At 45.9% G+C, this 27,575-nt stretch overlaps 2 protein-coding genes across 2 annotated transcripts in view; both read right to left on the bottom strand.

Annotated features, from left to right (window-relative positions):
- Positions 1 to 2,972, bottom strand: part of Slc41a3 (solute carrier family 41 member 3) — a 63,223-nt gene extending 60,251 nt beyond the window's left edge. Inside the window, exon 1 of the mRNA XM_023713330.1 lies at positions 2,781 to 2,972. The gene's annotated coding sequence lies outside the window, so the exon portion shown is untranslated. The remainder of the gene's footprint in view (positions 1 to 2,780) is intronic.
- A 3,260-nt stretch (positions 2,973 to 6,232) lies between these two features.
- Aldh1l1 (aldehyde dehydrogenase 1 family member L1) overlaps positions 6,233 to 27,575 on the bottom strand; it is a 95,000-nt gene continuing 73,657 nt past the window's right edge. The window contains exons 15-23 of the mRNA XM_004629477.2: positions 26,660 to 26,765; positions 25,337 to 25,424; positions 18,222 to 18,315; positions 15,498 to 15,597; positions 13,936 to 14,034; positions 11,783 to 11,948; positions 9,730 to 9,835; positions 8,175 to 8,374; positions 6,233 to 6,534 (exon numbers count right to left, since the gene is read on the bottom strand). Of these exons, the coding sequence (XP_004629534.1) occupies positions 6,479 to 6,534; positions 8,175 to 8,374; positions 9,730 to 9,835; positions 11,783 to 11,948; positions 13,936 to 14,034; positions 15,498 to 15,597; positions 18,222 to 18,315; positions 25,337 to 25,424; positions 26,660 to 26,765 (1,015 nt within the window). The 3' untranslated portion in view covers positions 6,233 to 6,478. The remainder of the gene's footprint in view (positions 6,535 to 8,174; positions 8,375 to 9,729; positions 9,836 to 11,782; positions 11,949 to 13,935; positions 14,035 to 15,497; positions 15,598 to 18,221; positions 18,316 to 25,336; positions 25,425 to 26,659; positions 26,766 to 27,575) is intronic.

Genomic DNA, 27,575 nt, shown 5'->3' with positions numbered 1-27,575 from the left:
CCTTCAAAAAAAAAAAAAAAAAAGAAAAAAAGAAACAGGAACTAGATAAAACACTTGAACAAGAGCACGTACTTGCAATTTCTACATGACCAATATGCCATAAAGCCTGAGTGTCCACACAGTTCTCTTGGTGTGACTGCAGGTAGCCTCGTTTTCCTGTCTTTCTCCTTGTAGTCAAATCTTAAACTGACCCAGGGTCAAGAATACTCCAATCAGCCAGCAGGCAGAATCTAATACATTATCCTGACTTGGCTTAGAAACTCTATACCCAAACTCCTCACTGACCAGAGCTAGAGGTGGGCAGGCATCCCTTGCCTAAGTGAGCACTGGGGAGGATCCCATAGATATTCAGTATTCTTCACTATTTGGAGGTGAGTGATGAGGCAAAAAGACCTCTATACACTGTCAGTGTTAGAGGGTGCTGATAAGGAGAAGCTGCTGGGACATGCAGCGTCTGTCCCAGGAGTCTAGCCTCTTCCATGCTCATTTGTTTCCTCAGGCTATTGGGATAGGCTCCTGATGGCTGCTCCTGAAGAGTGAAAGTGGGGGACAGTGTAGATCAGTGGTGGCAGTAGCACTTCCCACTTTTAACTATCCAAATACTTGGCTTGATAAACATGTATCATCTTTCATATTAATGTTCTATGTCAGGGTGTAAGTCCCTCCCCCACTTCACAGTCTTCCATGAATCTTCTCTGAGTAATTCTGACACAATTCTTCCTTGAGTTAGACATATTGGATCCACTCTGGGAAAGTAGTATTCTCATCCCAGGGCCTTTCCTTCTTTTCCTGCTTCCTGGCCACCATGTGGTAAATATCTTTCCCTTGCTATGATGTTCTTCTGTGCTGTTTCTATCTTGGAATCAGCTGGCAGGGACTGAATTCACCAAAACTGTGAGCCAAAATAAAGATCTCTTTTTAAATTGTGGGTGTTGGACATTTCGCCCCAGTGAGCAAAAAGTAACTAACCCCCCCCCCCCAAATGTCCATGTGTTTAAGTCTTGGTAGCCAGCCTGTGACACTTTTGAGAAGGACAAAACTTTTCTGAGGCAGAGGCCTACTGAAAAGGAGTTAGTGCCTGGGGACATACTTTTCAAAGGGCTATTGGGATCCCTTTGGGAGGATATTTCTTCACTCTGCTTCCTGGTCACCATGAGGTAAGCAGCTTTGCTCTACTGTTCTCCCCACCATAGTGTGCTGCTTCACCACAGGTCCAAAGGGATGGAGCCAAGCGACCAAGGACTGAAATCTCTGAAACCATAACTCCCTTCTTAAGTTGTTCATCTCAGGTATTTTGTCACAGTAATGGAAAGTTGACCATCACAGATATGCATCAGATCCTTGCTTTAGGTTGGACAGCATGGATAGAATAAGCAAACAAATGAAGGGGAGAGGGTGGCAAGGACAGAGAGTAATGACAACCCAGAAACAACCTTGAGACAAGTATTCAAGTGTAGCAATTTTCTTGGGAGAGGACACTGATTGAAGAATGAAGTAGAAGATAAGAAAGACTGCCAATGCATTTCATATTCAAGGAAGTGTCACTGTAGATTCCTGGAGCCTCAGAGATAGCTCAGCTGAAGGAGGGGAGCAACAATATTTAAATATCTTCAGATAAGGGCTGCTTCTGAAGGACATGTGTGCCTTTTTCATAGAGGAAGTACTAACAGTCACTCCACTTGCCCAAGGCCACACTGCCTGCAGTGGGTCAGCCGGCATTCAATCTCTGTCTGGAGTCTAAGGACATGACTTTCTATGACATCGGGTTTCCTCTCCTGAACAAGCTAATTGCTGAATAAAAGAATCAATGAACATGTATTTAAGAAGGGATGATCTCTGGTTAATCCAGTTCCAATGAAAGTACTAGTTAGGGCTGGGTGTAACTCACTGGTGCAGCACATGCTTAGCTTGCATAAGGCCTCGGGTTCAAGCCTCAGCACCAAGAAAAAAATGACTGCTATGTGACTTATCTGTTCTTTGATATTAAATTTATAATATAAAATTTACATACAAACCAGTAAAATACCAAGGAATGCTAGTTTCTGATGATTGCAAAGCCATCTCAAGGACCCTTGGGGCTCCTCCGTGTTCCCCACTTGGCATCCTGGATTACTCAGAGCTGGTGCAGGATCACCCCCACAGCCTGTCCAGCTGGAATGCAATTCCGATACACGAGGGAAAGTGTTCATCATCACTGTTCATCTGCCAACTCAGCAGATCCTACCTGGGGCATTTCACTGCTCACCCCAACCCAGGCCCAGCCTACCCAGCATTAAAACATTCTGGCTGAGAACTACCAGGAAGGAAGACTATACTATCATTAAGAACCACCTTGTAATTGTTCATGAGGATGAACACAAATCTCAGGACTCAATAGTGATAGTACCTTGCATTTTACTTGGACTCTATGTTTATTTCTATTTTTATTTTATTTTGTCTTTTTAAGACAGGGTCTTACTGTGCAGTTCAGGCTGGCCTTAAACTCACTTCATAGCCCAGGAGAGTCTCAAGCTTGCAACAATCCTGCCTCAGCTTCCTGAGTGCTGCAATTCCAGGTATGCACCACCATGCCTGGCTCATTTACTTGGACTATAAAAACATGCTCATATTCATGACATCATCATGAAAGGCCCAGGAAGCAGGCAAAACACACATGATTACAGCTCTTTTCAGATGAAAAATCAGGCTCATCTAGCAGTGTTAGACATAGAAGTCTAAGCACACCCCTGCCTAATTAGAACCCTTCCCCCAAGGCCTAGACTTCTCCACTCCCAAATTACCTAAAGCAATAGCCACAGTAGGACTTATGGCAGCCTCCAGCATGGATCCTGCAGCGGCCTTGGCAGAGTGGCTGGGTCCCTCTGGAGGAAGGAAGGAATGTCAGGAGCAACTGGTCCAGCCTCTAGGACTGCGCAGAGCCCCGCTGAAGCTCCCAGCTTCCTTGTTCCTCTAGGCCTGGCTTTGCTGTCCTCAGGGACAGCTGGGAGCTTCCCTCAGCACCTGATCCGGAGGACTTAGGAAACTGACCATGACACTAAAGATAGGTTTAGCTGACTGCACACTGAGAAGGAGCTGGCGAAGGAGAAAAGATCTGAAGCCAGACAATTTCCAAGGTGCACAAGAGAGCCGAGGGCCAGCTGGTTCCCTCACAGGATGTGGATCTTTCTTCCCAGTGCCCTGCACAGGGCCCGGAGGCCTGGGTTATGCCCATGTTTGGATAGCAGTATGTGAAGAAGACAAAGCAAATGCCAATATAAGGTTGCAGAACTTGTGGTGTGTGCATTAAATATTTTATGGAATATATTAATCTATATAAAACAATGAGCTAGAATTAGATCACTGGAAGATTTACTAAAAGTTATTTTTATAAGGTGATAGAGATGGAACTAGGGGCTCATGTATGCTGGGAAAGTACTCTAACACTGAGGTATATCTCATCCCTGCTAAAGCTTCTAACTCAGAGTAAAAGATATATAGTAAAAAGGTAGAGATTATAAATTTTAAAATGTGTATCTTTTTCTTTCTGAAAATGAAGCCCCAGCTGTCTGAATCACCTCATTTTCCAAGCACATTAAAACTCTACGCTTGGAAGAGTTTGAAATCTACAAGACGATAAACTGGAGAGATGACCTTGGTGGTATTTAAGGACATCAGGACTGCATGTTTAAGAATGGTTAAGACCTGGGCATGGTGTCACATGGCTGTTACCCCAACACTCAGGAAGTTAGGGCAGGAAGATTGACACAAGTTCAAGGTCAGCCTGGGCCACATAGTGAGATCAAGTTCAGCCTAAACTACATAGCAAAACCCTGTCTCAAAAAAACAAAGTCTGAACAAAGAAATAAAAATGGTTAATATAGGGCCAGGGATATAGCTCAGCAGCATAAGTGCCTGCCTAGCAAATGTAAGGTCCTGAGTTTGATCCCCGGTACTGGAAAAAAGGAAAAAAAAGTTAATACAGTCAATTTTATGTGAAGTATATTGCACCACAATTTGCTTTTTGTGGTGCTGGGAATTGGACCCAGGGTCCCATGTGTAGCAGGCGGGTGTTCTAGCACTGAGCTACACCTACAGCACACAGTTAGTAGTTTTGTTAACAACCTCACTCCTGATTTCATCTCACTACCACTTTGCCTTGCGCTCCAATTCACTGTGTGTGCATATGTGTGTGATGTGTATTGTATATATGCATATTTTTGTTTGCTTTTAAGAGGCAGAGTCCCACTATGTTGCTAGGCTGGCCCAGAACTTCTGAGCCTCAGCAATACTTCTGTCTCAGTCTCCCCAAAAGAGAGCTACAGGAATATGCTACTGTGCCTAGCTTCTATATTTTATTTTTAAACTACCTTAAACCCTCCTTCACTTTACATGGTGAAGCATGAATGTATTTTAAAAATCACAAAGTCAGTGATAAAACTGCCTGCCAGATTGACAGTCAGAGAGTAAGTCACCTCTGGAAGAGATGCATGTCCATGGTGTTGGGGGCTTCCTCCCCACCCCCCTACCCCCCATGGTGCTGCCCACACTAGCAGGGTTGAAAGCTATTCCCTGCTGCGTGCACTGAGCCTGCTTGAAGCCAGCCCCTGCAACAGCGTGAGCCCCTTCTGTGGGACGTGTGTCAGAAGGTGTACTGATCATGTCCACCCTCTTTCTGTTGACTGGAACGTGGTTTCATGATTGTCACGTGGCTGTGTGGTTTGGAAATGCCATCTTTCTCCCAGGCAGCCATATGCCCAGGCAAAATATAAGTTCCTATAACTTAAGCAGGGCAGGTGGCATAAGTACCATTCCTTCTGATAGTCTCCATGGGATTCTTGAAACACGAAGAGATTAGAAAGCTGGAAGCATAGTTTTGTGCATCTAAACCAGAGATCCCAAAGACAACTGCAGGGTCGGGGGTGGGGGCTAAGACCAAGCTCTTTGTGCATCTGTTTTGGGAAGCTCCTTCTCGGCCCTGTTGGAGTCTGAGTGGATTTGCATGGAGGCTTTGACCACTCTTCTGTCACAAAGGGAAGCTGGCCCCATGGGGATGCTGGCAGGCTGCCACCTCTGGTTGGGAAGAGGATGATAGGACTGGACCAGAGCCTAGGGAAGGCTACCTCCCTTGGACTTCAGTTCTGGGGTGTCTGAGGCCCAAAAATCAGATCCTAGGAAGGGGACAAGTGAGGCATCGGTGTTGCAGGCTAAAGCAAGTCCATTTGCCCAGGGACAGGGGAAAACATTTCCAGCAAGGAAGCCATCTTTATCATCAGCCATCCCAGGAGATCTCAGTGCTGAGGTAGCAAAGAGACTGAAGGGTTCATTTATTCTCTGTGAACAGCAAGAACTGAGACTGGACAACCCAGGAATCTTCAGAGGGGTGATCTGGCCCTGCTCCGAGAAAGGTGGGAAATGGGTCATGCAATGTCCCCCGTGGGGCCTGGCACTGGTCTGGGTTGTGGGGCTCTGAGTAGCCACACCGAATGGAAACTGTCATTTTTCATTGCCCTTTAAGGTCTGTGAAGCTGGGCAAAGTGGAACATGCCTGTAATCTTGGCATTTTGTGAAGCTAAGGCAGGAAGATCTGACAATGTCCGTTCTTTGTGGCTACTCATAGCCCCACAACTCAGACCCGTGCTAGGTGCCATAGGGGGCATTGCTCTGTTTCAACACCTGCTTTGTGGAGGCTGAAGTGACCACTTGCATTTCCTTCTATGCATCTACATGCAGTTTGTCTCTCCCAAGTCAGGCAACATGACTTGTGCCCAGGGCTCAAGACCACATGGCTCCCAGGAATACTGCACTGAAGATGGAAATCTGTAATAGTAGGTTCATGCTTGGAGTGCCTGTCATTCTGGTCTTCTGAATACGGGCTGCTTGTCATGACATGCCAGTAGCTGCTGTGCTGTCTCTCAGGTAGATGATTGTTCAAAAAGAAGGGGGTGGTGAATGAAGGCAGGAGACAGGAAAAGGAATGTTGTGGGACTGTCCTGCTATAAGGTTGTATATAGTTAGGTTTTTGGACTTACATGTAAACATAAGAATTATATAATTCTTTATGCCTATTTTTAAAATATATTCTAATTTTTAAATGTTTTTTCATCATATTCTGTAGGGACTTAAAGTTCAACATATCAATACTTGATGAAAAATACCTGTTCCATGTTATGCCTAAGATGTTTGATATTCAGACAGATAGTGAGGTTAAGCTTAACAGGAATACTTTGGAAAGAGTGGAGACACAAGGAGGAGATTATCTCTACTCAGAACCTTTATTTTTCCTGTAGCCCACTCTTCTCTACCAAGGCCACTTCTGATTGTTCATAGTGTGTTCCAAATGGTGCAGACAAGGGAACAGGCAGGGGGACTTTAGTAGCTGCTGGAGGTGGGGGGTAGGGGCTATGCACCCCAGCTGGGGGCAATCTTGGCCTGTCCTAAGGAGGCAGGTCAGGGTTCTGCAGGATGGGGACTTGGTCTTCCCTCTTGCAGATAGCCTTCTTCAGTACTCAAAAGTTACTGTCTTGATCCGCAGGTACTCATTCAGGGCCGCCTCTCCTGTAAGATAAATGGCGCAGCACACTGTTCTAGGTGCAGCTGTCTCATGGGGGTCTCAGCAGCAACAATGTGGGGTGACCCTGGCTCACTCCTCTTGCAGCTGAGAGCGTGATGCCTTGGTATGCAGTGCTAGGACTCCAGTGCAGGTGTGGATGCAATCCAGTCTGCTAGAACCTACACTGACTCCTAATCCACTGTGCTGGGAAAGGTGGGGAAGAAAGCTGAGAGAGACTGCCTTCACATTTCCCGGTGGCTCAGCTCCTCCTCACTAATGCCACAGCTATCTCAGATCAAGCTATGGCTCAGGAAAAGGAGGCCTTGTGCAACACTTGAGGACTCTGAAACTTGACAGCACTTCATGGTGGTACATCTCTGCCCCAAGACACTGTGTGCTGCTCTGGCTACCTGAGAGCGCCCCATCAGTTGCAGCTGCCCCCAGGAGTGGTGCTCTACCAAATGCTGCTGCATCTCTCTGTATTCCTGGCCCACCCTAGGGTGGCTGTTTGAAAGATTTCATTTGGGAGCATCTCATAGGGCCTGCAGGTCCTCTCTATGCAGGACACAGAATGGGAAGAGAGTGGAGGATCTTAGGGAAGAGTCTAACATGACCATGACCATATCCTTGGGTCTTGGAACCCACAGCCATGCCTGGATGGTAATGGGGCTTGTGGGTTCTCATGGTGGGTACCAGGAAGGTGTTGTGAAAGAGAGCAGAGCAGACAGCCAACAAGGACGGTAGGCATGCCTGGCCTGCATGTGTGTGCCTCTCGCACAGATGAGTGTGCACGTGTGTCAGGCTTGCAGAGGGAAGTTAAGGCACCCAGTGTCCCTGTAGGGCTTAAAAGATGGAAGATTATGAAGAGCACCCTTGGACTCCAGTCTCAGCTTGATCCTCCCTGCAGTCCCTGAGCAGACACAGGAATCTGAGGAGAGAAGCCATGGCTGCGTAGAGACAGTATGTGGCTTTCCCCAGATCCTGCCAACCTTGCCCATTGAACTATTCTGGTCCCCAGCTGTCAGCTTCCACAGCCACAGGAGGGAGAGAGTAGGATGAGCAGCCCAGGGAAAGAGGAGCACTGGGGCCAAGCTCACTCATCCCAGTATGTGGGGCACGTGCTTAGCCTGTGTGAGCCTGGAGCCTGCTGCCTCCTTGGTGATGTCTTCCCTGTACTAGGAGGCTAAAGCCTAAGCCTATGACCATGGTCTCCAGGGCAACCAAATGAGGGCACAGCCTGCCTCTCAGGCCTCCTGTCCTCCCTGCCCTCACCCACACCAACTATTCAGGCTTCTCTGCAACTCCAAGACCAAAATTTGTTCCTTCTACTTTAAACATGTCCAGATTTATGGCTCACTCTACCTTGTCGTGTAGGTCCTAGGGCAGTGGCACCTGCACAGAAAGGCCCCTTGCTCTGTGGCTACAGTCTGCTCCCAGATTATATTTCCTGCCCTCTTCCTAGCACTCTTACCTCCTGCAAGATCTCATTCACTAACTTAATTATTGCTGTCTTTACACAGTAAGAAGTGATCACCTGATTGTCACACTGTTCATGGTGACACCCAGCTCTTGGGACAAGCCTGGCACTCAGTGACAGAAGTTTGTTGAATAAATAAAAGCAACCCTGCAGGCAGGATTAAGTTACCCAAATCTTTGCCAAATCCAGATTGCTTGAATCCTCCAAAGGGAGCAGCTACATCAGTCTTGTTGTATGTGTTGACAAACACAGTGCCTGCTTCAAGCTTGTCGCTGACATAGAGGGCCTTGTTTATATCCCTAGTGAAGACTCCAGAGGCAAGGCCAAATTCTGTGGCATTGGCCCGAGACAGCACTGCATCCACATCCCTGTGGAGAAAATCCAACAACTCACTCAGAGGGACCTCAGCCCTGGCCACAAGATGAAGAAAGACCAGCACCTCTTCCCCAAAAGCAGAGCCAAGCCCACCCCAAGCATTTGGCCACACAAGACCTAAACAGGAGAAAAAGTGCTAGGTCTGAAGCAGGTTTGAGGAGACAGAGGACAGGACAGAGAAGGACAGAGAGTGACAGTGAGGACAGAGCTGGGTGTGTGACACATACTTGCAGTCTCAGCTGTCAGGAGACTGAGGTTTGCTTGAGCAAAGGGTAGTCTGAGCAGCACAGCAAGTCCTCATCTCAAAAATGAAAGAAGGGAAGGAGGGAAGTCCAGAGGAAAGAGAAGGAAGGGAAAGGAAAAGGGAAGTACATGAGCAAGCTGGGGCAGGCTTGCAGAGCGGACCACCCAGATCCTGGGGGCACTGGGACAGTCCTTCACTCTATAGATACAGAGCCCACCACATGTAGCAGGGCAAAGGTGACCCCTCAGCTGGGCATTCACCAGACAGCAGAGATTGAAGCCTATTGACTATTTGTAGATGGCACTGTCTCTTATTCTAATAAGAAACAGCCTATACTGACAATTTCAGTAGTTTGTTTTGGCAGTTTGGTAGTAAAAGTTAAGGATGAAGTACCATTTTGAATTTTCTTGCTGGTAGGCTAAACAACCACAGCCAGAGGAAGAAGCTGGGGATAGCAAAAATTGTTCGAACTGCTACCCTGTCTTCCACTGCAAATGAAGTCTATTCCTTCCCTCTAGCCCTGATAGGCACTTGACTGATAGGATATGGTAGAAGAGATGCTCAGAAGGTCTTGAGGGCAGACGGTGAGGAGCTTTGCAATCTCTAACTGGTCTCTGTGAGGAGTGGGTGTCAGACCAAGGAGGTCCTAAGCCAATGTGGCACAGCCACTCAGAAGTGGCCCAGGGCAGTGAAGCATTCATCTGTCCAACCTTGACCAAAATGCACATTCATAGGTGAGTAGACTACTATAGTTATTCTCAGCCACTCAGTTTGGGGGTGGCTTAGTATGGGGCACTATACCACCAGAACAGAAGCTAAGAGACACATTCAGAGACACACAGGGAGAGGAGAGGACAGGACAGGAGGAAAATGGGTTTTTCCCAAAGTGCAACCTGAAGCCTTCCTCATTACCAGGGGTTCCTTGCCATGGATTGGGGCCTCCATGAGTAAAGAGCCTCCACTGGCAGCACAGACTGTGTCCCTGGATTATTCCTGTCTGGATTCTCTTGGATGCCTGTGGACCACCTTCCAAAGCACATGCAAAACTCCCAGCAATGCACAGAAAAGAATCAGCCCCTTGAAAAGTGTGAGCAGAGTTCCTACCCATCAGCAAACCGAGAGATGATCATGATGGGCCCAAAGGACTCTTCCTTGGCTATGAACATGTGGTCCTCCACGTCCGTAAAAACAGTTGGCTCGAAGAAGAAACCTGTAGGAGAGACAAACTCACGGCATGCAGGTAGGTGCAGTGCCCAAATGTTCCAGCCTCCCTACCTGTGGCCAGGGTCACACTGGCCACCATGCAGAAGTCCCACTCCAGAAATGGAATGTCTTGGACCTATGTGACAATGCCAACATCAGTGAATGACTTTCCTACCCCAATCATACTATGTGATCTTCACAATGCTTTGAACTAAATGCAGCATATGACTCTATTTTTGTACATTTATAAGTTATATTTTAATATGAATTATAATTTACAGTTATGAATTGTATACAAATGTCTAATGGCTTACAGGGAATGGCAAATATTTACTCAGCAATCATACACTGCTGGCTACCAGGCATCAGAGCCCTGGGCTGCATGAAGACAGTGTGGGCTGTTTCCACATCTGCCCCTCCCCACTCACTCTGTATTTTAGATTGCTCTGGGTCCTACTAAGCAGACTTCAGACCCAGACTCCCTTGTCTTCTGCCTTCCTGGTGAGTGTCATGGTCAGAAAGAGGCAGCCCCAGTCCCATGCTGTGGTCTTTCCTGGGTTTCAGCCATTCTCTACCCTCCTTGAATCACTTAAGGCTGGGTGGTGGAGGTGGTAGCTCCATTGTGTTGCTGGTTTCTGGGCACTACAGTCTCTTGCTGCTCTGTAAACAGTGCCTTCATTATACCCTCTTCCACAGACCTGCACATTCTGCCATCCATGCCCTGCTAGACCCTCAGTGATGCTGTCCCTGGCTTCAAGCACTCCTGTCTGGTGGTACAGGGAGCACGAGAACATGAGAAGCATTTGGGTGCAGTTAGAAAGTGTGAACGTGCCACTGCAGGAGCATGGGTCACCTTTGTAATGCCTGAACAATGGAGGGAGATTAAGGGGCCCTGGCCACTGTGCAAGTACAGGACTAGTTGGGGCTATGAGCTCAGGAGACAGCTGTAATGGTTCCCATGAGACAAGATACAGAGCGCCAGCACAGAGGTGGAGGGATGCAGAAGCAAGGTTCAGGAGAACACCCACACTTAACAGAACCAGGAGCTAAGTTAAAACAGAAAGTCATAAAAAGAGATGAGGCTAGGATCTCTTTCCTGCCCTGTCCATGCCATCAGTTAATGAGAAATTGTTCAAGGCTTGTGGCGAGGCACATAGGAGTGAATGGAGAAGACAGACATGCCACCTGTTCCCATAGAGGAGGCAGTGCGAGGGAAGGAATGTGCAGAGCCCACCCCTGTGGTGCTTGCTCCCTGGCACAGGTGTCTTAATCAGAGAGAATTCTAGAGAAGCAGGTGTGTGTGTGTGTATGTAGGCAGGCAGGCAGGCAGGCAGGCAGGCAGGCTGTCTACTGTGATGGCTGCTGCACTTGAAGTGCCTGCAGACATCAGGTGAAGGTGTTGATCTGGCAGCTGGCTGCCAGGTTGATCAGGAGCTTGGATTAGGTGGAGGTTTCCGACTTGCGTACAGGCAGGATGTGAACCAGTGCAGGAGATGAGGCTCTCTTTGAGAGATACTCAAAGCTAAGACAGGCCTGGGGACACTTCTGCACTAAAGGAGCAGGTTCAGATGGAGTTCCTGCCAAATAGCCATATGTGAGAAGTAGCTGCCAAAGAGACAGAAAACAATCCTGAAATAATGTGTTGGGAATTCACAGGAAGACAGAATTGTAAGAACATGATAGCAACAGCAAATCAAAGTCCAGTTCAGCACAGATTAACCCTAGGCCTGAATACTGTCTACAGTTCCTGGGTCCTCCCTCATTCGACCCCTAGATCTGGCATGTGTCCAAAGAGCCAAAGCTTGTCTCAGCTAAAGGTCCAGGTGTGTCCTCTGGCCTGGAGACATGAGGTACCTGACCATTAGCTATCTCCAAGGAGAGTTGGGCCAGAAATCAGAAGCCATGGCACTGGCTGCCTTGGTCACCCACGTGAGCTGGGAGTGCTCTTACTGACCTGGCCGAGGGACTTGATTTCCACCACAGACCAGTGTAGCGCCTTCTTTCACACCACACTGGCAATATTCCAACAGCTTCTTGAGGTGGGCTTGGTGGTTCTGTGGCCCGTGGTTGGTGTCTCTGTCAAGAGGATTGCCAATCTTCATTTTCTTCACCTCTTCCACCTGCAGAAGGTACTTCAGTCAGGTCTAGCTCAGATGCCACCAGTTTCTGACAGTGACATCACCTGATCCACCTCCCACCTTTGCATACTTGTACTCACTACAGATCCCTGAAAACTGTCTACACCATGTGTTCCAACTCTTAAGGTTTTTCAATGCTGGTTCCAAACCTGTATTCTATGCTGAAACCCCAAATGTCTCCTGTGTGGAAAGGTATAAAAGTCCCTGGGGAGGCCCAAGCCCAACGGTGGTGGGGTAGAGGTGTGCAAGGATGAAGTAAGTAGAAGAGAGAAGCAGGTTTCTGTGACCATGGGCACAGCACTGGTGTGGCTAATACTGGTTCTGCCTCTAGCGATGTGGACCTTCAGGAACTATCTCTTCTGCAGACTCCAGGATGTGAGATGGGTGGGAATTTGTGAGCCCTACTGCAATAGCCTATGTCAGAGTAGGACAGACACTGAGTGGAGAGAAGAAGTGAGAGGCCCGAGTCCACCTATTACTGCTCACACTTTGCCTGTTCAAATCCATCTTTACTCTTCCCCCAGGAAGCCTTTCCTACTGCCTCAGCCAGCATAACTGTGAGTCTAGCCTCGTCACCCTCACTCCGTTCAAACCACATCATGGTCAGAACAGACTGACCTCCTTCTCTACCTCTTCTTCCTCCTTTTCCTCTTTCCTTCTCCCTTCCCACCCTTCTTCCTCTCCTTCTTCTTTCCCTTTTCCTCCAAGGTCAAGTCTGCTCAAACCCCTTGAAAACCCCGTACCCACAAGAGGCTCTAATCAGATGCAGGTGGAGCTCAGGCAACTAGGACCACCTTTCCCACCAGGGCTCCTTCGTGACTGACTGTCCTGGAAAGGGTCTCTGTCAGGCCCCCAATGCTTCTACCCCTTTATTTCCTATTCTCTGGTGGCCTGAGCTGTTCCCCAGTCTCTTCTGACATGAAGAACAGCCCTGCTAGGTGTCCTGAATGCTGCTCTCCCATCCTAAATATGGAATGCATCACATTTTGAATATGGTTTATTTACCCACTCTAAATTCATGCAGAATTTTTATTTCTAATATCTTTTATTAAGTGGTAAATAATTGTAATCCCAGTACCTGGAAGACTGAGGCAGGAGGATCTGCTGTGAGTCCAAGGCCAGTCTGCGCTACAAAGTGAGTTCAAGGCTAGCCTGAACTAGGCCCTGGATTTCATTTCAAAACCATGTGCACATACCTCCCACACACCCCCACATGATATTTGTACCATAGTTCAAGATCTGTTCATCCAGAGGTGAGCCTCCATCCTGTTCTGGTCTTTCTAACTGAATTGACAAATCCAACAGAAGATGGTGTTCAGCGTGTTCAGCATCTGTGCCATCCCTAGCAGTGGAGGCAGCTGCTTATCGTTTTAGAGAACCTGACACCATGACCCAAGCTTGGATGACTGAATTCAGGGGTGCTCCTGTGTGGAGTACTTTGTGCTCCTAGGTTCCTGTTGGTGGATTAGGTCACAAATGAACTGGACCTGGAGCAATGTCCTTGCTCTATTCTGTTGCTGACTTCTTCTGGACCTTTTTATTTTCCAGACTTCACCTGAGGTTTATCCTTAGCAAACAACACACATCTGACTCTTATCTTAGCCTGTACATCTAGGAGCCCATCTACAACGGGTCCTTGTCTTGTTTTTGGTCTAATAGTGCTGGGAATGGAATCTAGGGCCATGTGTATGTTAGGCAAGAACTCTACAACTGAGCCACACCCCTGGTCTACAGGCCCTTTCTGCTTTTATCAATTTGAGGAATGGGGTTCCAGTTTCTTGATGAACGCATGTATACTAGTGAAGATGCAGATCCCTACATGTTTCCTGACCCAGGTGGATATTGCCCAACCAGAGAAGGACCCAGCCCCACTTCACCCAGCTATATTTCTCCTCCTCTGACCCCCTCTAGCTCCCCAGGCTGTGATCCCATTGAACTGGAAGTTCTGACACTTTAGGGTAGGACTTACCACCTTCTGCACGAACTGGTCATGGATGGAGTTCTCTACAAAGAGCCTCCCTGCTGCAATGCAGTTTTCTCCTTTGTTAAAGAAGACAGAGCTCATCCCCTTCAGAGAATGGACAAAAATGTTGGGTTAAAAACTTTCAGGGCTCCTGCCCTAGCTCCCTACCAGAGTTGTCACTCATCTTGTGGGAAGGGGAGGTGTGTCTGTATCCTACTGTTTTCCTGCAAGTCAGATTCAGATGACATTGGGTCCAAGTGTCCCATTCAATCCTTAGTCTACAGAGAAGAGGCAAGAGGTGACATATGGGAAGTGGGACACAAGGCAATGCCATTAGAAGGAGAGAAAATGAGGGCCTTATATCACACTGCTGTAGGATGAGGTCATGGTCCATACTGCTGATAACGGGGAAAAAAAAGAGTGGATTTCAGTGAAGCTGGGACCACCTGCACACTGGAGCTGACCACAAAGATACCAGGCAGAGTGTGTAGGAAGCAGAAGGGTGACTGCGCTGAGGGTTTGGCAGAGGTAGCAATAAGCTTTGCCTTGGGAAGGGCATCCAGGCCCAGGCACTCCTGGCAGGGGTCAGAATAAACACTCTCAGAACATGCTTCTAGAAACCTGGTTGGCCCTCTGTGGGACACCAGGAGAGGAAGGACATCCAGGGTCCAGACCACCTGCTCTGGAAGCTGGTACTGTCATCTAACATCAGGCCTATGCAGGGGCCAACAACACTAGCCTTGGCACTAAGGCCAAGACCCCAGGACTGCTAGTTTCACTGGGGAATGGTGAACAAGGTCCCAGCCTCCCTCAGAGCCTCATCAAACAAGATTAGACTACCTTTTATGATCATGCTGAGGCATCACTTCTCCTCCAGAGCAGAGGGGCACTTAGGGGCTGGGGGTGCACATTTGGGTACCTGGCGGAAAGTGGCCTTCCTGATTTGCTCCTCAGGAGGGGAGTGGAGGGGAGAGGAGACCAAGGCTTTGAAGTAACAACACTGATGGTAAGAACAAACTCCACACTTCCATGGCAGGTAGCACACAGCCACTGGTCTAAGTCATGCACTTGTCAATCCCTGCAGCAATAGGAGGAAGCAGGTGGTGTCCTGACCCTTTGTACAGGTCGGAGCACACAAGCCCCACAGGATGAAGCCTATGGCTATTGAGTAAGTCTGTGGTAGAGCCAAGTGCTTGTGAATGTGGCTACCAGCAGAGTAGTCATTGCCATCAACAGGGTCATGCTCAAAGGTTCAAGGCCTGGTATTCTTTCCGATCAGATAGGACAGAGAACCTGGATCCTATTTTCAATTGATGCATTTGCTTCCAATGGTCTTGATAGTTATAAAACTTCTTAGACAATTTTTTTTTTGAAAGGCACAAGTCCCCTTCCTGATCTGCTATGTTTATGGCAACTTAAGCTTCTGTCTTCTGAGGCTAAACTAATGGACAGACTTGGAATCAGAGAAAGGTTATCTCATCTCCCATTGTCCCTGTGTCCCTTGGCTATCCATAACCCCCCATTTGTCTCCATCCTACCTCCCACTCCATTCCAGGACCAACCCTTACCATCTGTACAGCTTTGTTGAGGTCACAGTCAGCAAAGATGATGAGTGGTGACTTCCCACCCAGCTCCAGGGAAACCTTCTTCACATTACTCAGGGCACAGCTGAGAGGAACAAAGTGTAGTAGGTCACAAAGAACAAGACCAGGGACCAGCACCTTCTCTCCACCCCACCTTCAGTCATATTTCTGTTCCTCCAACACCCAATCATGAGGCTCTCTCTCACTGCCCCCTCCCCAATCTTCTGGACTATTCTTCCTTAAGATGTCTGCACCTGGGATTGCTCACTCCCTCCAGGCCCCTGCTATGGTGTTTTCTTCCTAGGGGTGCCTCTCTGATCAGTACATATAAAAACACCTGACCTTGCTGTGCATCTACCACCTGCTCTGTGCTTTTTACTATGTATTCATACCTGACCCCACCTGCCAGAATTTAAGCCTTACATGGCAGGTGTGTGCTCACATGGTTCCTATGCCACCGTCATGTGTTACGGCCCCTCTCCACACCCATTCATCTGTCAGTCAGCTTCTTTCCCACAGCAACCTAGGCTTGCAGAGCAAGCCCGTCCTGTTGCAGGATACACAAAATGACCTGGAGCAGCCCCACCTGAGCTGGCACAGCCCACGAAATCAGCCTTTCCTGACCCTGAAGACTCACTTAGTGGTGGCTTCTGAAGCAAAAGGAGGCCAAGTGAGGCCATTGTATTCTTCACTAGAATGGGAATTAGGCTGCACCAGGTGGGGCTACAGAGAGCATGGGTGGGCTCAGGGGCTGCAGTCCCACCTTATGGGGCACAAGTATCCTCTGGGGAGTGGGACAGAGCCGCCAAGGGGTTCCAAAGAGAACAAACATTCTGCTTTGGAAGATACTATGAGAAGTCTTGTCTTTTTAAAAATGTATTTGGTACAGGGTATCACTATGCGGCTCAGACTCATAGTGATGCTCCTGTTTTCAGCCTCCTCAGCACTGGGATAAAGGTGTACACTACCATGCCTAGTCTCTGTGGCCAACTCAGTGCACCTGGGGGTGGGGCTGGCACTGCATGTGGTGCTGGGGATTAAAACTTGGTCCTGTGCTTGCCTAAGCAGGTGCTTAGTTTGCTGATCCTTCTTGTCAGCCTGAGAAGATCTTGTCTTAACACAAGAGTACTCCTTCTCCCCATGGAACTGTTATACAGGAGCTGGACTGCTCTAGAATGTCACCCTTAAAACTGAAACAGAGACAGGCAGCCATGCATCCTTAGAGGAAGGCGTCAGAGAGCCTGCAGCTAGAGTGCTCAGCACAGCCTCTAGCTTGTTTGTTTGCATCCATCACTCAAAGCACTGAAACTCAGCCCTAGAAATTAAGCTGCAGTGCAACAAGGTTGAGGATGGAGCCAGCTCTTACATTTCCTAGGGCTGGAGCATCCACTTCGTTGTGCAGGCCTGCCTGATCTTCAAGCTCATCAGTACAGACCAGAACTCCTGAGCCTAGGAAATGAACTTCACGAAGCTTGTGGGGGAACTGAGGCCTGTGTTTGGCCCAGGTCATATCATGAATTAGAGACAGACCCAGGAATAAGCAGTCCTCAGTCCGTTTGAGGCTGAAGTCTAAGAGAGGAGAGGTAAATGGATATTTTAGATGGGTCCTGTCTTTAGACATACCATAAAAACCTCAAATACTATACATGTACATACTGGAAAATTTTTACTGGTAGTCTCATTGAAAGAAAATGGAAAAGACATCAGTTGAATTTAATCCAAATACAGTTGTCCCTTGGAATCTTTGGGGGATGGTTACAGGAACCCTGTGGATAGCAACATCCTTAGATACTGAAATATCTTACATAAAATGGCATAGGACAGCATTTGCATACTCTCAGTGTATATGCTCCCATATCCTTGACATCATCTCAGTTTACTTATAGTAACAAATGCAGTGGTACCCTGCTACTCACTGTTAATTGATTCTGAGAGCTACAACAAGTACCAAAAATGACAAGTATCAAACAAACCATCTTGCTTGGAAAGGGTTGCAAATCATAAGGCAATTGACACTGACAAGCTTTAGCTTGAGAGTAAAATCCCAAACAAATGACCATAGGAACTGGGACAAAATTTTTGCATCAAAATGTTTCAGTTACCAAATTCAGTGAGTTTCAAAGCAGCCAAGTACACATGTCTGACTGCACAATGTAAATGGCATGTAAAAACTTGTTCTATTTTATTGTTTATGGGCTAATAACAAAAAAGAAAGCAAGATGTGTTTAATATATTTTTCCCAACAATATTACTAATCTGCAACTGTTTGCATCTGGAGGTGTGCAGCCCACAGCATAGAACACCAACTAGTAAGAGATTTTTGTTCAATGTAACTCATCAAAAATATTTCAAATTCAATTATTAATCAGTACAAGAAATTATGAATACTTTACTTTTCTGAGTATGTATTTCACACTAGCAGCATGTCTTGATCCAAATGTTCCTACTTTAAGCACACAATGGCTATGGCGGCTGCGAGTTCTGTGGGGCCTATTGGTCTGTGCAGGCTCTGCAGTGCAGCCCCATAGTCCCCCCAGAGCTTGTAGAAATGAGGCATGCTGAGTCAGCATCTGAACTGAACATGTCTACTGTGGACAGCTGTGTACATCGAAATTTGAGAAGCTAGGCCTATCTGGCACGATAGCATTATCTGTGTCCCGACACTTCAGCCAGTGTGGCCTTTTCTTCTTCCCACCCCTGGCCACCTACCTCTTCATTATGTGCTTTCCCACCTCTGTGGAGCCTGTGAACCCAATTTTCCTCACATCGGGATGGTCTGAGAGTCTCTGGCCAACCAGCGAGCCTGCAAGTAGGAGGGGGTGGGGAGCTCAGGGTGGCCCCAATGGATTGGGAGAATACACAAGCCCTGCCAACAGTCCCTCATCTGTCTATGCCAAAGGCTCTCTCTACTATGCTCCTTGCATGTTTAATGTACCTGGAGCTCACTGGGTCTTGGGCCCTGCTATGGGCTGAACTGAGTTCTCTCAAATTCAAATTTTGAAGTCTGCACCCTCAGAACTTCAGACCATGACTGTATTTGAAGGCAGAATTCACTATGGTATTCCTTCCTAATACAACTGGTGTGCTTATAAGCAAAGGAGGTCAGGATGATTATGTAAATAGATAACTATGTGAGGACATAGGAAAGGAAAGATCCACAAGCCAAGGAAAGAAGCTTTAGAAAAAAGCAACGTTGCTCCACTTTGAACTCGGACTACCAGCCTCCTGGAGTGTAACAATACTTTTTCTTAGGCTTAACCTGTTAGTCTGCTGTTTTGTGTGACAGCCATTGCAAACCAATATACCTATCATGTGGCTCTCCACTGATCAGGGACATCCTATAGGTTGAATAGACACCTCACCAAAAAAGATGTGCAGATGGCAAGTAAGTATCTGAAAAATGCTCAACTCACTGGTGCTCACTTTTAGCTCACTGGCGCTCCAAGGAAGTCTGGTTGAGTCCAAGGAGGACGTGGTATCCTGACCACTACAGAATCCAAAAGGGTGCAGCTGGCCATGGAGTGAGCGCCTTGATACGTGCTACCCCTCCTGCTTGAAATGCTCTGACTCCTGTCCCATGCACCAGCACCTTCTCATTCTACTTTCAACCTATCCTCAGGGTGGCCAATTCTCCCACATTTCTCAGGTTTCTGGTCCAGTGAGACTTCGGCAGGATGGGCTTCCCTGATACCACCTCCTCTAAACTTAACATGAACTGTCTGTCTGTCTGTCTGCCTCTCTCTCTCTCTCTCTCTCTCTCTCTCTCTCTCTCTCTCTCGGCTCCTTTCTGAGTGGGCTTCTGACTCTCGTTCTCCTAGTTTCCCTCTTCACTAAGTGCTCTCTTTCCTTCTCTTCTGCTTGCTTAACTTTAAAATACCCAGTGGCCCTGGCACTCATCTTCTGTCTTCAGTTTAGAGGGCTTCCTCAGCTGATGGCAGCCAAGTCTTCAGATGTCATCTTCAGGTATGTCATCTCCTAATTTTGTATCTCTGCCTGAGCTCCTCTAGAATTGAGATCTATTTATCCTCCTCTGCCTACTAGGCACCTGCACTTGGATGGCTTATAGGATCTCAAATTCAATATGTTTGAAATTGAACCCTTAATCTTCTCTTAGCTCTGTTCCCCCTCCAGGGCTCTCCATTGCAGTAAACAGCTTCTCTCTGTAGCCAGTAAGACAAGAACCTGAGTGTCATTCTCAACACTCCTTCCCCATCCTGTGAATCACCCAGTCCTGGGGCTCATTCACCTCGCTTGTCTCTCATTTCCACTGCTCTTCTGCCTCAGACTTGTAAAACCCATATGTCCAGGTGTACCTGCAAGAATTTTTTTTTCCTGGTTTGGTGTATCTGGAGTGAGACCCTTGCATCTTCTCTTTATATCAAGTTAAAGTTCTACAAATTATTTTGATACTAATTCCAACCTATCACTCCTGTTAAGCCACTTTTTATGAGAGGAAATACTTGTAAAGATATATTTTACAAAGGACTAGTATCTAAGACATATAAAGAACTCTTAAAACTCAGGAATAAGAAAACCCATTAAAAATGAGGTAAAAGATATGAACAGACAGCTTACCAAAGAAGTCTTACCGAGACAGGAAAAGGAATATTGTGGGACTGTCCTGCTTCAAGGTTGTATATGGTGAGATTTTTGGACTTATGTGCAAACATGAGAAGCATAGAATTCTTTATCCTATTTTTTAAAATATAATCTAATTTTTAAATGTTTTTTTATCATATTATGTAGGGACTTAAAGTTCAACATATCAATACTTGATGAAAAATACCTGTTCCTTATTATGCCTAAGATGTTTGAAATGCAGTGAGATAGTGAGGTTAAGATTGATAGCCCAAATCGTTTGATAATAACAATAAGCTTTTCTTCTGGATGGTTAACAACCTAAGTTTGCAGACCAAATTAGAGAAAAAGGAAGGGTACAAGGAAAGCCAACATTTTGGCCCTAACCTTCTAAGGTCAATTAAGACTCAGGACATATGAGAACTTGTACTGTAACGTCATGTACCTCGGTAGTGTCCCAAATTTTCTGATCAAGAAGATTATGGGGCCAAAGAGGAAAGTGATCGATGACGTAGAGTATGCCTAAGGAGAGTCACATGGGGAGAAGACACTCTCTCAGGCTTTCACAGAGAGCACATTGGCCAAGCAATGGCCGTGACTCATCCACATGGCTGCACTGATGAAGGTTCTACAATCTGAGGTACAGGATCTCAGGACAAATCCTGAGGGCATTTCACTGACCTTCTCAGACCAAAAAGCTACAACTCTTGTTGCATAGGTCCTGCTTTACCTTGGTCTTAACCATCCAGTAGAAAAGTATGAAGTCGAAATATAAGAAATAAAGCCATGCTGTTGGGTTGAGCTGTGGGGGACTCAGGTCAATAATTTCTGACATTCCCAGTTAAATATAAGACCCAATGTTATTATGGGCTACTGGACTCTTTTAGAATATTTTGCTGAGTTTACACACCTATAATATTCAATAACGGAACTTAGAAAAAATGGGGTATACCGATGAATGTCCATTTTGTATCTGTGTATTCAAAGAGGTTGGGATAGATATATAGTTGCATTCTCTTAATGAATAGAATGATTTGTTCTAATGGTGTTTGTAAATGGGATCACAAGTCCGCATCTTGTACAGCAATTAACCACTAAGAAGAATATATGCAGTGTATTATTTGTTGAAACTGTCCTTCTGATATGATTTGAAACTGTCTCATTGCTATCTGTTTGTCAATAAAACTTTGAAAAAAAAACAAACAAACAAACAAAAAAAAAACAGGACAAAAAAAAAAAAAAAACAAAGAAGTCTTACCGATGGAAAGTAAGCTTGTGAATAATGCTCAGTCAATATCATTTGTCATTTTGGGAAATACAACTTAAAACAGTGATGGGTATTACTTCATACCTAAAAGGATGGCAATTTCTAAGAAAACTAATATTTCCACCATATGACTCAGCAACCCTGTTTCTTGGATTTACTCTAGTGAATTCAAAGAAATCCAGATTTTTATGTTTATAAAAAAATCTTCATATTGCTTATGGCAGTTTATTCATAATTGCCAAAACTCATAAGCAACCAGGATGTCTGTCATGTTATGGTCTGTATCTAGGTGTCCCCCCAAAGCTGCATGTAGTCATGGGGTGGGCTTTTAGAGTTTGTGATTATTCATGATCAAAGGCTGAGATTATGGGTGAGCACTGCTGGGATGATGGGTGAGTGCTAAACCCACCCTGGGATGGATAGCCTGAATGCAATCACTTGCTCTCTGCTGCTGGTCTTCCCTTTTTGTTCTTGCTGTTTTTCACTGCTACAAACTGCTGTCCTCTGACATGTGCCACTTTGCCTTGGAGTCAGCTGATTATGGATTGAAACCTCCACAAACTGTGAGCTAAATAAACTTTTCTTTTTTTAATTGTGGGCATCAGGCACTTTTTCCCAGGAACGAGAGAAATGTAACTGAGACACATCAATGGATGAATGGATAAATTATGGCATATCCAGTCAGTGGACATCATTATATATTTGTCCAAATCCATAGTATTGCAACAAGAGTGAATTCTCATACAAACTATGGACTTTGGCTGATAATGATTTGTCATCATAGGTGCCCTGATTGTAGTAAATGCACAAATCTAGTGTAGAATGTTGGTGCCTGGGGCAGGGGGGCTGGGTGACAGGAGGTATCTGGGACTTTAAAGTTTCTTCTCAGCAAGAACAATAATAATAGCATTATTTTAGGTTATCCAAGAAATACTTATGAAAGGTATATACACAGAGCCCACCAAAAATTTTGTATGCACACTTTCAGCAGTTCGCACACTAATAAAGGTGATGGCCACCACTCTGAGCACCTCTTGTGATTGTAGAGTCCAAAGGCAACTTGTGTTAATCTCATGATGTGTCTGATAAATTTAATATTAAAATACTTGTACATTTTTCTTTTCCTGTTGTATACATTTTTGGAGCAGACCATCTATCTATCTATCTGTCTTCTATCTTGTCTCCTGCACGACAGACTCCCCATTTAAATTTTTTAATTAATTAATTAATTATTTGGTACACGGTCTTGCTATGCAGCTCTGACTCACAGTGATCGTCTTGTCCCAGCCTCCCAAGCACTGGAATTACAGGTGTGCGTCATCACACCCTGCATGGTGTGCCTGGGGTTCCCAGGCAGCACAGCATGCTGCACCAGGGATTGAACTGTTGTGTGCTTGTCAGGCAGGCACTTAGACCACTGAGCTATCGCCCCAGCTCCAAACTCTCCATTTTAGAAAGCAGATTTTTGTGTGTGTGTGGCACTAGGAGTCACACCCCAGAGTATTCTATTAATAAGCTACAGGATCTTCCTAATTCCCCAGGTTCACCTTGAATTTGTAGTCTTTCTGCTTCAGCTTACATGTAGTCTTTCTGCATGTAAAGCAGATTGTTTTACAGGCTATTATAAATTGGATCATATCCTCCCAAAATTTTTATTTTGATATCCTAACTCCTAGACATTAGAATGTGACCATGCCAGGGGTAGTGGTACACACCTATGACCCCAGCATTTGGGAGGCTGAGGCAAGATCTTGTGAGTTTGAGACCAGTCTGGGCTACAAAGTGAGCTCAAGGCCAGTCTGCACAGAGAGGCCCCACATAAAAAGAAAGAAAGAAAGAGAGAGAGAAAGAAATAAAGAACAAAACAAAGAAGCAAAGAAAGAAAAAGAAGAAGAAAAGAATGTGGCCTTACTTGAGAAGAGAATCATCTTAGATATAAGATGATTGTTAATGCAGGGGACCAAGAGATGGAAGGAAGGGGAAAAATGGGAGGGGAAAGGGAGACAAAAGCTGTGTACATGTACCAATTCCCCATGAGGACTGTCATCATCATACATTGCAAATGTGTACTAAAAAATTGGAAATAAATGATGAAATCATGTGAGCCAGGTCTAGCGGCCCACGCTTGCAACCCCAGATACTCAGGAGCCCCAGCCTGAGAAATTTAGTACAGTGATAAATAACATTAACAAAACAAACTCTGGAAGTCTATATTTGCTTTCTTTTCTCTTTTATCTTCTTTAGTAGATATAAAATGATATAAAATAACATTTCTAGCTATGTATTGCCAGGCAGGCATTTAGACCACTGAGCTATCTCCTCAGCCCCAGACTCTCCATTTTAGAAAGCACACTTTTTTGTGTGGCACTAGGAGTGTAACATATATAAATATTTGGTTTATAACATATATAAATATTACCTAAATATGTGATAGTAGCCAAAAATGAGGGAGAGATAACAGAACTTTGTGGAGGTTAACTTCTCTATATTTTCCTGGAATTAAGTTTGTATAAATCTTTTTTTTTTTTTTTTTTTTGTATTTTAAGGAAGGGTCTACAGGGTGTTCAGCGTCTCACTAATAGATCGGATTTGTAGTGACCCGCCTCTTTAAAGTCTCCCAAGAGCTGGGATTACAGGCGCGTACCACCATGCCCAGTCTCAAGTGCCATCTCAGTGCGCCCCGGGGGCAGGGCTGTCATAGCAGGCCTGGGGATTGAACCCTCAACTCCTGCACCTGCTTGCAGACACTTTAGTCCACTGTGCTATTTGGCCGGCCCTTGTACAAATCTAAAGTAGATTTTGTTAAGTTAAATGGTAGATGGTAAATCCTAGAATAATCGCTAAGAAAATAACTAAAAAATATATAATTAAAAATGTTAGAAATTAAAATGTTAACCTAGAAAATATCAAGCTAACACCAAGGAAAGCAGTACAGGAGACATTAAAAAGGGGGGAAAAAGCAAGAGAGCCAGAAAACAAAAAGTACATGGGAAAATCCAACTATATTAATAATACTAAATGTAAATGAATTTTACTATCCAGTCAAAAGGCAGAGACTATCAGACTAAAATTAAACAATGTATTAAGCATGCGCTGCCTAGTGGCAGCATAGTTAAGATTTAAAGGTTATAAAAAGATTGAAAATAAAAGAACAGAAAAAATGCAACCAGCAACAATATGAAAGCTTAAATGGATATAGAGAAGCTAATATTGGAGAAATTAGACCCTAAGACAAAAACTATCAAATGTCAGAAATACAGGAGCATTTATAATACTAAGTGTTATAAATATGTATGAGATATTTATAACTATGTATGAGGTGTCATAAAATTTTCATCAAAAGCTTTTCTCATTAAAGTAATAAAAATCACTAAAGTAAACAGTCAACTCACAAAGTTAAAAAGTACACTCAGGAAAACACAGAAATGGATAATAAATATAAAAGCAATAAAAATAAAAAATACTCAGAAAGGTACAGAAGAAATGAAAAATATAAATAGGCTATTATAATAAGCAAGAGGGAAAAAACGGAGATGCACAATGATAAGATTATTATATGCAGGTCTTGTTCCAAGAGCAGAAAGAAAGAAGGGTAGAAAGAAAATTTTTTAAACTTTTTCAATAAATTAGATCACTAAACACAGAAGAAACTAAAGAAGCAGTTACCTCCTTAAATACTCTAAGCCTAGAATGTTTTATGGCTAAATTATTTTGTACTTGGGCAGATAATTCCCAAGTCATGTAATTTATTCCAGGGCATATGAATACACAGAAAGAAAACATTCAGGGAGGCCATGGAAAGCTGCGGTCCTTCCTGTGTGCCTTTCTCTCCCAGGATGAGGCCTCCACCTGCACCACAGTTGGGCCACCCACACGCGCTGAGCTGCTCTGGCCCCACATGACCCTGCAGGGCCTGCGCTGACTACATGCACTTCCAGCTCTCTGGAGCCCCGGCCCTGTGCCCAGCAGCTGCCCTCACCAGATCCTGGGAGGATGTTTATCACGCCCTTGGGAATGCCAGCCTTCAATGTCAGCTCTGCAAACTTCAAGGCTGTGAGTGGTGTCACCTGAAAGGACAAAGAGAAGACTGGATAATGAGAGGTATGGAACCAGGGCTCTGTCTTCCTCTCCCAGCAGGCCAGCTGGAAGCAGGGAGAGAGCAGGAATGGATTAGGGTATCAGGAAGCAACCACAGCAGGTATTGTCAACTTCCCTCGCAGCTTCAGGTGGGAAAAAAGGCTGCCGGAACTTCTAGCAGGACTCCAGCCTTTGGAGAGGCCTGGATCCTTTCTTGCACTGTGTTCGTTTCTTGTTTATTTCTGCTAGGCCCTGGGAGCAGTGTTAAATAGGACTCCCTAGCAGGGCCCCATTCTCAGAAGGGTGCACTCTGAGAACTATCAGTGTTAGGACAGAGACTGGACCATCTAGCGAGGTGGGTACTGCCTCTGCAGCAGGTGCCCTCCTCAAATTCCAGCGCACCCAGCTGTCCCTGAATCTCTGTACCTTTGATTATTGCTCTGCTTCTGCGGAGGCCCTTCAACCCCTGCCCCCGGCCCTCAGTCAATCTTCTTCCAGCTTCTGCACATTTCTGGCCCCCAGTATCTTTCCTCTCAATGTTAGGTCACTCCCCAGCTCCCACAAGGCCTTTGCTGAGGGCTGAATCTGTGTGAGCTGGCTCTGGAGCTCTCAGACCTCCTCAGGGCTTATCTCCTTTTCTCGGGGCTGGAGGTACCTAAGGGCCATGGACAAATGAGAGTGACCCTACTCGACCAATGACCTTAATCTGTCAGTGTCCTGCCCTCCACAACGAAGCAGTTAGGCTAAGGTCTTCTTGGGGGGTAGTTGTAATGCCTAACTAAGTCAAAGTATGGAAATAACTATATATATATTTATAACTATATATAAATAACTATATATATATATATATATCTCAAAGAAATGACAGCTATCATTATTGATTTTGTTAATGGCCCAGGGGCCTGAGTGTTCCACAGAAACTGAGAGTGAGTGGCCTCCTGGTCGCCCTGTCCACCACATATGGCACATCTTCCCTCCAGTTTCTCCTACCACCTTGGGAAGCAGGCAGTGGAGGGAAGGTTATTGCCACTCTACAGATGAGGAAGCAAGCTGCGGGGATGATCTCACCACGGGTCTGCATAATTCACCTATGAGATCCCACCTCTACTCTCTCACCACAGGGTACCTTCCTTGGGATGGGCTAAGGGTCGCAAATCCTCCACCCACCCTGCTTCCCTGTACAGAGCGTACCCACAGGTCGTGCCCTCAGTTGGCCCCTACTCACTTGGGCAGGCTTGATCACCACTGTATTCCCAGCAGCTAGGCAGGCAGCTGTCTTCCAGGACAGCATCATCAGGGGATAGTTCCAGGGAATGACAATGCCACAGACCCTGCCATACAAAAGAAGCAGGCTTTGTCCTCCTCAGCCCAGGTACCCATGACAGATCTACCGGCTCCTCCTTCATCTTCTCCAAGGGCCTGGCCTCTGCTTTTAGTGCCAGGCTCCTGACAAGGTACTAACAGGTTCCATGCAGCCATGAGCCAAAATAAACCTTCTCCCTTATTAAGTTTATTATCTCCTGTATTTTGTTACAGTAACAGAAAACTGACTAATATATCCTAGATACCAGGCCTGGAACAGAGTCTGCCTAAGTTCTCAGAAGAAATCAGCTGAATCTACATCTTGATCTCAGACTTCAGCTCCCAAAACTGTGATCCAACAATTTTCTGCTCATTGAACTGCTCCATGGTTCTCTGTTGTAGCAGCCTGAAAAAACTCATACATCTGCCGGTCAGAGGAAAGGCTGAGCAGCGCAGGCCTGGAGTCTGCAGGACTTGTCCTGGAGATGAGTCATAGATGTGATGAGGGGTGTTGGGCTCACAGATGGAGCACTTTTTCTCAGTAGAGCCTTCCAGCTCGTGCATGTTGGGGCCAGTGTGCCCGTTCCTGGGTGAGCCTGCTGGGGGGCACCTGTGAGGGAGTGACCGCAGCTGGGCGTGGTGGGTCCTGAATGGGCACTGCGAGTCGCCTCTGGCAGGGTTGGCCCTGTCTTCCCCCTAGTAGATGATTAGGCTCTTCTCTCTACCTCTACATTGCAGCCCTCTGGGGACCAGGGCAGGTACTTCATTAGGGTTATACGGTGCATTTTCCCTTGCTCAGGTAGCTACTTAGGCCATATTCCTGTCTTTCCTGCTTAGCT

The sequence above is a fragment of the Octodon degus genome, unplaced genomic scaffold (genome assembly GCF_000260255.1).
Source record: "Octodon degus isolate 3935 unplaced genomic scaffold, OctDeg1.0 scaffold00030, whole genome shotgun sequence".
Lineage (NCBI taxonomy): Eukaryota > Metazoa > Chordata > Mammalia > Rodentia > Octodontidae > Octodon > Octodon degus.
Note: the sequence above shows the minus strand (reverse complement) of the source record. Positions and strands in the feature narration are given on the sequence as shown.